The 10,482-nt window shown below is 44.7% G+C and overlaps 1 protein-coding gene across 1 annotated transcript; it reads left to right on the top strand.

Annotated features, from left to right (window-relative positions):
* Positions 1-708: 708 nt before the first annotated feature.
* On the top strand, positions 709-8,419 carry paxbp1 (PAX3 and PAX7 binding protein 1). Its single transcript, XM_079283432.1, has 18 exons — positions 709-1,131; positions 1,377-1,496; positions 1,685-1,897; positions 2,165-2,389; positions 2,490-2,590; positions 2,701-2,924; positions 3,200-3,389; positions 4,223-4,346; positions 5,015-5,117; positions 5,386-5,501; positions 5,601-5,800; positions 5,899-6,046; positions 6,125-6,246; positions 6,365-6,441; positions 6,538-6,604; positions 6,716-6,862; positions 7,258-7,412; positions 7,618-8,419. The coding sequence occupies exons 1-18, from the start codon at positions 810-812 to the stop codon at positions 7,736-7,738; spliced, it is 2,775 nt and encodes a 924-aa protein (XP_079139558.1). The 5' UTR covers positions 709-809; the 3' UTR covers positions 7,739-8,419.
* The last annotated feature ends 2,063 nt before the right edge of the window (positions 8,420-10,482 follow it).

The raw sequence follows: 10,482 nt of genomic DNA on the forward strand, positions 1-10,482 counted from the left end.
TGGCCAAATAGACAAGCGCCCCGCTGTCCTACAAACAGGCCAATCTGACAAACTATAAGGTTTAGTGTGACACGCCATATTCAAGACTTAGTTTACGACTGTTTTGTGGATATTTATGACAGATTTCATTCAGTTGATAATGCCACTTTCAGTGCAAAGTTTGCACTTCCTGGTGATCTCCATCATGGTAATTTGATACTAAACACAGACGATTTGTCACATAGACCGGATATTTATAATTCCCTTACTGTAATCTCAAATATAGCACTAGTTGAGCATATATTGAAAGCTTTATATATTGTAAGACACAACGCTTAATTGCACTGTCCCGTGCTCACATGAGGGTCACACGTACTTTGTTTTGCCTTTCTTGTTTCATTTAAATTGATAAATGGAACAAGAAACGAAACAATAAATGTAATCAAACAGAAAACACATTTTTTTCATATTTGTACAATGGACTTTGGAAAACGCAGAATAAAAAAACAGGCACATTTTCAACATTAGCCTCAAATTTGATGTACACTTTCTCAACAAATGATCACTTTCTGCTCGTGTTTTGCATTCATTTTATTTATTCATTCTTGTACCAAATTGTCGTGCACGTCTCTGAGGCGCGTCTGTACCCATTTTGAACAATAGAGGGCAGTATTGTGCGCAGCTTACATTTTTGACGAAGAAGAAGAAACTCACTGTCTGACAGAAAATGGCCGACTTGCAGTGCGGGTATAGTTTCCTACTGCTCGAAGCACAATTTTAAGGTGCCCTACGTTTATACCATGCGCTGTTGCATTTAGCAGAGAAGCATCATGTTTAAAAAGGCGAAACGAGCTAACTTTCGACGGCGGAATGAGTCCGACGAGGACGACCAGGAGGAGGGTCGACAGCCCCCATTGGCGCCGACGTCGTTCGGGCCTGTCGTGGAGGAAATCCCGTTTATGGAGGCTTCAAGTACCAGCGTTACCGGAGCACCCAGCGCCGCGGATAACTACCACATCAATGGGTTTCAGGCTAACGCGTACAACATAAGAGCTGTCAAGAAAGAAAAGAAAGTCAAAGAAACACCCATCGTTGCAGCTACCGTGGTCGGACCCACGAAAGCCAGTTTGCTGAGTTTCGACGATGATGAAGGTAAGCTAACCAATGCTAACGTAGCTATCCGGTTAACGTGTGTTTGAGAGATCGTGTTGTCCTTACATGTTTACATATTAACGGTACACTTAGCTCCTGCATAGGACACGAACATAATTACAAAAACTATTAACGTTGTAAGCTAGCGTTAACGTTAAGTACTTTTGTTTTCCGGGAATCATTCCCAGTAGCAGCAACTTGACCTGGATGATGTGCACGCTTATCTTGACTCTGTTTGTAAACAGAAGGATCCGAGGTGTTCCGAGTGAAGAAATCCAATCACAGCAAGAAGATCGTCAAACAGCTGAAGAAAGAATACAAGGATGACTTGGAGAAGTCTGGAAACAGACATGAAATTAAATCAGGTGGGTCTGTTATCACAACCAAAACAATCATCATATTGCATTACCATTTATAGGAATCCATCAAAATTATCTGCCAGATTGAATCTAATTTTAAGATCTATTTTCTGAAGTTGAAGGCATTTGTTATTAGTTTGTCAGGTATGTTATCCTCCTCCCCACTCATTTTTCTCTGCATCCGGTTTTCCTAGATGCACCACCTCAGCCTGCGGTTGCCATCAAAGAGGAAGTGACCAGCAGAGCGGGCAGTGAACAGGGGGAGGAAGAAATGGAGGTGGACAGTGGCAATGAACAGGAGGAGGAGGCCAAGAGTCAAGGTGGCCAAGCACAAAGTCAAGTCATCAAGAGCAACATCGCTGCAGCGTCGTTCAACACGCTTTCCTCCCTCGGCAGCCTGAGACCAGGTAACACACACATACCGTACACACATTTAAATGCCTGTTAAATGTTTCAACTGTAAGCACTGGCACAACCAGTCTTAACAGGTCAACTCCTGTTCTTGTTGACAGATATGTAATAGTATATATCACTGAGTTTGTTTATTTCTGTTTACTCTGTACCCGTCTCTGAATTGTTTGTCCTCTGATCTGTTGTCCAAACCTGGAATATTTGAAATCTGGTATTTGGACACACAAGAACTAAGATCAAGACCTGTTTCTCTCTTACGATAGGGGAGATCCCTGATGCGGCATTCATCCATGCTGCCAGAAAGCGCAGACAACTAGCTAGGGAGCTGGGGGGTGAGCCCCCTCTCGTAGAGACCGAGACCCCCAAGAAGCGCATGGTGCGGGAAGAAGAACAAGATGCCAGCGACGACGAAGACGAGGACGAGAAGAGGATCAGCTTCAGCGGAGTCAAGAACAAAAGCCAGAGGCAAAAGATTGCCGAGGAGATAGGTAACCTACGAAAATGGTGCAGTGGCCGTTCAGTGATTATATACACAACTGTTTTCAATCCGTTGTCTCTAAGACACGACAATGCCCTCCACATGCACAGGTATTGAGGGCAGTGATGACGAGGCGCTGGATACAGGTCAGGATGAGGAGGTAATCCGTTGGGAGCAGGAGCAGATTAGGAAAGGAATCAGCATACCCCAGGTAAGCTGTGCAGTACTGATGCTTTGCTCCTTTAATATCATTGTATATTGAATGCCTTTTGGTTTGTTGTCATATTAAAAAGTATGTCGTGAATTTCTTATCTCTAATAGGTCCAAAGCAGTCAGCCAGAGGACAACGCGGTCTACTACCAGAACAGCTACGAGAGCCAACCATACGGGTCTGCCTACAGCATGCCTTTCACCTACAGCACCGTGGCCCCGCTGCCCGCCAAGCCGACGGGCCGCGCAGACAACGGCTCCGTTCTCTACGGCACGCCTATTAGCGATCTAACGCCGGTATCCATTGATCTGGTAAAGAAACGCCTGCAGGATAGGTAGGTTCAGTGGAAGACGGCGGCGACATCTAATATCAGTCTTCAGCTCAGCTGCGGCCATCTTTGTGTGCCGTGGACCCTATCCACAGATCTAAGGGCCAGAGAGGGAGTGTGGAGGTCCGGAGGGGGTTTACAAACGAGTGCACCGTTTTAGCTCCTTGTCTCTTTGAATCTGTTTTCATGTTGTTTCATTTGATGGCAGCATTTCTCTGCTTTTCTCAGCCTCGACTAAGTCATCATTACCGTCTTTCCCCCTGTATGTCATGCGTCCGCAGGCTCAGCCAAATGTGCGCAGGCAACAACGCAAACGCCAGCCGCTACAAACAGATCGAAGAAGACCTAGCGGCCTCCAAGAGCGCCATACTGCAGCTGGACGGCTCGTCCAATGACAATGCAGATCAATATAAATTCTTGCAAGAGATGCGAGGGTATGTTGGAGACTTGCTTGAGTGTTTCAGTGAAAAGGTAAGGGAGAATTCATCTGCTGTCTGATTAGCTGTCTTCTGATTTGTGTCTGTGTGGTCTATGAGCACTTGCTGTGGATTTTTAAAGGGATAGGATACAATGAGAAGTTTGTATTGTGAAACATTAATTGAGATAAAAAAAGCATTTTAAAGACGCTATTATTGACGCTAAGTACCAGAGCTGAAGAGCCAGTGTGACTGCGAATCAGTCACTTGGAGCAAACTCCATGTATGTTTGACTTTATACACAAATTTCCGATCTCAGCGAAATGATGTCTCCGACACGAGCTACAGCTAGCTGAATGCACGTCCAAATAGAATAATTCAGTCATCTGCATGGAGCACAGCGAGGACAGGCCTGCCAGCTGCCCCAACATGTGTTTCCTCATACACACTGATGTCTCTTTGAACCCTGTTAGGTGATGGGAACAGGACACTTCAGCAGCCATTATCAGTATAACTCTAGTATGGAGTGAATACAGTGTGAACATCAATACTGGAACTGTATATTGTCCGTGTTGGGTAAAAACTCTACAGTTTTGTGGTGTTATTGCATTAACTTTAAAAGGCATGTAGTTATGCCGTTGACTCGGGATTATCATTATTTTCAGCCTAAAACGTCGGCTGAACAAAAGTCCATAACGTTCAAGCTTTCCTTCAAATAAATACGACATTTTCGAGATGTGAGTTTTCACTCAACACCAGCGGTATTTAGGTTCCAGTGTTATTCTGTCAGTCATGCTCCTCTTGTCCCTTCAGCCAGAACTCCCTGTGACTCGGAGCCCCGGCTTTTTTGTTTGGGTCAGAGGTCACAGAAGGCATCATATCTTTCAGGTGCCTGCTGTCCTGGAGCTGGAGGCGGCCATGCACCAGTTACTAAGGCAACGTGCCTCACGACTTGTCCAGAGAAGACAGGATGATATTAAAGATGAATCGTCGGAGTTTGCAAGCCTTTCAAGTCAGTCCATCTTGAAGGTTTTTATGATTTATTTGAACGGCCTCGTTAGTTCTCTGTGTGAGTGAGTGAGTGAATGAATGAGTGTGTGTGTTTGCTGTTCACATTCTTGTTACCCACAACCCCCGTTTGTTTCCCCTCATGAGTGTGTGTTACGGTTAATCGAGGTGTGAGTTGAGTGGATGTTCCTACATGAGAACTGTTTTTATTGGAGGAGCTGTTTCGGCTACTCTTTATTGGCCGAGTCTCGCAGTCAGCTGGGCGCTTGTAACTCAGCTCAAGCGATGAGTCACTAAGTAAAGATAAATGATCTGTCAGTGACGTGTCATCTGTCACTTTCACTGTAACATGTTGCAGCCAGGTAAGTGACTAGAAAATGAACGATACCAAAATTACATATTGTAACAAATATGATGTGTTGTTGCTCGTGTTACCTTTTACATATTAGGAGGTTTAGCTGAATTATTATTATTATTATTATTATATTTTAACTTGTTTCATACGTTTTTAAAACAATCCTTTTGCATGTCTCGTCTAATTTAGATTTTCAAGTCTTTTAGATTATTCTAAATTTGTTGTGTGCGATGTTTAGGGCCCAGCATATAGAATGGGGTTATGGGTTTGTCTCAGCTTGTTATTGCTGGTTCTAACATGACTCCTGTCTCTTGCAGGTAAAGCTGTCATGGCTCCTAATCTGGACTCGTTTGGTCGCGACCGCGCAGTTTACCAAGAGAACAGTCGTCAGAGGCGGATAGCGGAAAGAGAAGCACGACGGTACGAAGCAAAATCCTCCTCAAAGACACGTTTTCAGGGATTTGTCTGCTAGATTCATGTGACGAGATACTAGGCATACTGGTACTATGGTCCCGGTATGCCGAAACTTACATCGGAGCTTAGCCTTCTGTGATTTTATCCACAAAAATGCAGCCTAGTTTGGTTTGTAAAGAATGTGTTTGCATGCAAGAGACCCTAAGTTATTGTTTTGAGTCATTTTAGTGCCAAGCTGGTTTCAGTTTACCATAAATTGTGCTTTTGGGTGCAGAACTCGCCGGCGACAAGCTAGAGAGCAGAACGGAAAGAGGGCTGAGCACAAAGAAGGCTTATCGTCCGACGATGAGGAGACCTCGACTGACATCACCAGCTTCAACATGGAGAAAGGTGCGTCATCAAGTTGCTGCAGAAGTGACAGTAAACAGACATAACAAGCATCAGACATTCTGTAGTTCGTGGCTAACTGAAGACTTTCGTCTCATCCAGATCGTATCAGCCGGGAATGTAAGAAAGTGTTTGAGGATGCGGTGGAGGACTTTCATTCTCTTGATTGCATCAAATCCCACTTTGAAGTGTGGAGGAGAGAATACGCCGACTGCTACAGAGATGCTTACATCGGCCTGTGTCTGCCCAAACTCTTTAACCCGTTGGTCCGCCTGCAGCTGATCACATGGAACCCTCTTGAGGTGAGGCACGTGTATGCTTGTAGTGGAGCATTTAGCTTTTTGAAATGGGAGAGGTGAACTCTCAAAACCACTTGTCTTTTTTTTCTCCCCCTGGCCAGGCTCAGTGTGCAAATTTCGAGTACATGCTGTGGTTTGAGTCGCTGCTGTTCTACGGCTTCGAGGAGCACAGCACGTCGCAGAGAGGAGACGGGGATATCAGCCTGCTGCCCGCTATTGTGGAGAAGGTCATCCTCTCCAAACTGACAGGTAGAGTAACCCGCACGGTCACACTCGGCAGACTAAGATGTACAAATCTGTATATTTATGGATTGCTTTGTGTGTCAGTGTTGGCAGAGGAAGTCTGGGACCCGCTGTCGAACAGTCAGACGGCCGGGCTGGTGGGCTTCATTCACAGACTCGTGAAAGGCTACCCCACTGTGCTGCATGGGGACAACAGATACACACAGGTACCGTTCACTCGCTTACATAAACATAATGTACTTCACTTGCAAATCAAGACTTTGCGTCAGCTCTCGTGATAGAATTATGATCTTGTTGATTTCCTTTTTTTTTTTCTCTCATAAGGAGCTTTTGAAAACGATTGTCTTCAGGACCAGGCGGACTCTGGATGAAGATGTCTTCCTTCCACTCTACCCCAAAAAGTACATTACATAATAGAGGAAGTCCAGTTTGTGTTTTCGTCAATCTATACGACGACACTTACTGATTACAAGTGTGTTTTTTTTGCTTCTCTTCAGTGTGTTGGAGAACAAGAACAGCAGCCCCTACTTATTCTACCAGCGGCAGTTCTGGTCCTGTGTTAAGGTGTGTGCAGACGTGGAGTAAACCGTGTTTTTACTTCTGTGGTAGCTATAAAAAAAATAAAAAAAAAACCCCGTAGTTGGTTATTGATTTGCCGTTGTGTTTTCGTCTTAGCTACTGGGCAACATCCTGCAGTGGGAAGGAATCTTATCCAGTTCCTGTCTGAAGGATCTGGCACTGGACAGCACCATGAATAGATACATCCTCTCTGCACTGCAGACCACGGACACTGGAGCGGACAATGTCCCAAAGTGTCAGAAGGTAGGAGACCCACCGGCTGTTTTTGTAGCTTCACGTGTAAATAGACACTAGATGTCGTCAGAATGCTTGTTTTAGATTAACTGACTTGTTCTGTAATAGTTTACATTTTACAGCCATGAGAATACCATAAATTATGTTTAGTGATATCACTACGTCATTCATCAGGTGCTGAGGAAACGTGGTTTCCATTTCACTAGAACATAAAACTAAGATTTACATTTACACCTAATTATAGGTTTTCAAATGATTCCAGAGGCTTCCTGCCGTATTTAATAATCCATGATGTGACTACAGACCTGCTGTTGAGGAGCAGGTGGCTCAGTGGGTCTCACTGAACGGGGCGACACAGAGCTGGTGTTTAACGCCTCCGTGTCCGTTCGTGTCCCCGTTCTCAGGTGGTGGAGTGTCTGCCATTGCAGTGGTTCTCTGGACTGAAGGGCCAGCGCACGTTGCCTCAGTTGGAGCCATTCTGTCGCTACCTCACCCACCTGGCCAACTCGATGCACCGCAGCAGTTTGGGCGGGTCCGATGTAGATCGGCGCACTGCCAAGTAAGAAGCTCTGCAGATACTGGACAGTTTGTTTGTCTCTATTTGGGGAACTTGACTTCAGCTATAGCTCCATGGAAGATTACACTGCCAGGGTTGTTTGGTTGAAGCACAAAATGACAATGTACGAACTAGTGTTGTTAGTTGTTAGTGTTGTATGGGTTTTGTCTGTACTGCGTCTTTTATAACTGTTCCTTTCTGCCAACAGGGACCAAGTCAAAGAGGTGGTGAAGATGTTGGGCCACATGAATGCCCTGGACCACATCATCGCAGTGGCAGCAGAGCACGGCATTAAAGACATCAAGCCTCTTTTGGAAGCCAAGTCGTAGAGGAGGACACGGCAATAGCAACTTTTCATACATCTTTTGTCGTGTTCAGCACATTGAAGCCATTTGGATCGCTGAAGTCGGATTCCCGGGGAAGAAGAAGAAAGAAAAAAAAAACTGTGTAAATGGATTTGAACTAAAACGTGACAGTTGCTACCTTGCCTGAAAAGAGAGGGTAGAAGACCTTCGTGTAAATATTGTGAATAATGTATAGAAAGGTATGCTCAACACAAGACTGATGCTGAAGTAAGGCCTTGTATTGTCACCGCAGGAAGACCATTCAGTTGTTCTGCAATGCTGGCAATATTTTTAATGCATAATTTATTCAGAATAAACAATTGTTGATATGACTGGCATATGTTTGGGAAATGTCTGATCTCTAAATTGACACCGTAGTCAACCTGGCTATCCGTAAAAACTGCTGAACCACCTTTTATTTCTCTCACATACTCCACTTCTATGTGTTAGAAATACCAAAAGGTAGAAATGCACCCTGTAAACAAAACCAGCTGGTGAGACAGCTGATATGGTTTTTGTTCTTGGACCGCCCACTTCACCCTTCTGTGTCACCCAGGACGTCCCCGATGACCCTACCACAGCGGAGAGCTTTGTATTCAATTTTGTAAAACAATTTTGTGTTAGTATTTTATTTGCCTGTGAATAAAATATTCACTTGAATGATCACTGTCTTGTTTCAATTGAAGTGAAAAGTGTGGATGGTATTCCTACTCATGAATGACTTTAGCCAGTTGCCACTTGTGACAGTTCATCCTCTCATGCAGTAGGAGGCTAATGGCTGTTGCACAACTGTAATGGTAATGAGCGGGCGGGGCTGCTTGTTTGCCCCCCGTAACCCCCCTCCGTCCGAACGCGCAATACAGAGAAACCCGAAACCTTTAAAAACAAAAACAAAAAAGTCTTCCCACCACCTGTAAAGACGGACATTTCATTCAGTGTTGCGGTTGTGTTGACGCACTTTTACCTGCTCGCAATTTCCACTTTTCAGACCTCGAGGAAATCACTCGCTTGTATCACTGCTTCATGCGCTCCCGCAGGATCTGCAAGGTAAAGAACTGCTCTTACAACGTCGCCGCGTTCAAATGGTTAAACATTATGTGATTACTAACTTTCTAGCATCTGTTGCCCCGTGCTGGATGATTTCCAGGTGATGCACAGCATCTAGGGAGCACATGGGAAACGCATATTCCCGTGCGTAAAGTTAAGAGGGCGCGTGAATACCACGAAAGCCCCCCACGCCTTTAACCACATGCTCCGTTCGCAGCCCCCATTTTAACTGCTGCAGAAGTGTTAGTTTCCTGCAGCGTGCCTGCGAATGGGGCTTCACAAGCCGAAGAGATACAAGTGAGCTGCACAATGTCCTCTTCATGCAACTTGCACCTCGTGGAGTTTGGCTGATTCTACATTTAGAGGCTTCTAAAAACGAATTATCTGTAACCATGGTCATGTAATATGAGAGAGGGGATCCCAGAAGTGTGCTAAATCTGGATTTGACTGCAGAATAAGAGGACTGGTAATACACGTGAGGAAAGTGGTGACTGTGGGATTTGGAATAGGGATGCAACAGTCCTGGGCTCAAAACTGGTCTGAAACCAGCAGTGACGGGTTTACACCCCCTCCTGGAGTGTAAAAACTCGTCTGACATGCAGAGCATGTTGCAAATTCCAAGTGGTGGAAAATGTACACACTCACAGTGAAGTGATTACACTGTGGCTCAAATCCACGCATCCATCCGTTGAAGTTGAAATGTGAAAAACTCTCCTTCAGGGTTGAATTATCGATGTACCAGTCATCGTCAGTACAGTTTGTTACTTTGCTCCTCTGGAAAAATGAAAGTGGAAAGGTCAGATCTGTACTGTAGTTCGGGAAAGCGTACAATTAACAAGAACAGCGTGAAAGCCCACCGTGTTCCAGTTTGACGGAAGCATGACTCAACCTGCCTCTGCCAAATGGACTCTCACCACAGTTTGGCATTTGAAAAAGCAGCTGGGGACACATTCAAAGTGACACTCCATTCACCGTGTTCGAAAAAAAAGCAGTGTCAGAAGAAAGTGTGACCCAAAAAAAAGAGAAATAATTGTTAGATTAACAACTGACTGGATGTTTCTGTCCTACATTTGATCATATTTGAAGAATGACTTCGTAACAAGCGTTGACCTTTTGGATCTTGATGGCAAGATCCAGTCGTTCTAACTTTAGCTGGTCTGAAAGGGGGTCACCAGCGAGCTAGTTGCTGACTGCAGGGATGCATGAAGCCCATATAAAAATGCACCGACGGATGGAGGTGGAAGCTTTCCAGGTTCACTGAGATTTTGGAGATGCTAGGGCTTCATATGTCCTCTTTGCTTCATCTCCAGGACACATGTTTGGTTTGCTGTGTAATCAGTAATAACAGCATAATTACGTGTATTTTCTCTGAACGGTGTTTTGGCTGTTTGTTTACACTCACAGTTAAGATGAAACAAGTTGCAGTCCATGGGTTTTTGACATTGACTTGCCGCCGCTGTGTGCAAAAAATGGAAGCAAAAGTAGCTGCAGTAAATCGATTGCAGTGTGTTCAAAACATGGATCAGTGGTTTATGATGTTGGATAATCGTAATACGCGCTCCCACACAATGTGTAGTCATGCTTGCGGAAGTGATTAGCTGCTGGAATAGAAAACAGATTGAGATTCTGAAAGTGAACTTTGTATTCAATGGGCCAGTGTCGCCTCGTGCCAGCTTTTTAAT

This window comes from Melanostigma gelatinosum, assembly GCF_949748355.1.
Source record: "Melanostigma gelatinosum genome assembly, chromosome: 14".
NCBI lineage: Eukaryota > Metazoa > Chordata > Actinopteri > Perciformes > Zoarcidae > Melanostigma > Melanostigma gelatinosum.

What these genes read in the sequence shown, in the direction of transcription:
- paxbp1 (XM_079283432.1), top strand. Translation starts at nt 810, where the DNA reads ATGTTTAAAAAGGCGAAACGAGCTAACTTTCGACGGCGGAATGAGTCC. An exon ending in CCTCGGCAGCCTGAGACCAG is followed by an intron (nt 1,898 to 2,164) that starts GTAACACACACA and finishes CTCTTACGATAG; the next exon opens with GGGAGATCCCTGATGCGGCA. An exon ending in CAGCTTCAACATGGAGAAAG is followed by an intron (nt 5,502 to 5,600) that starts GTGCGTCATCAA and finishes CGTCTCATCCAG; the next exon opens with ATCGTATCAGCCGGGAATGT.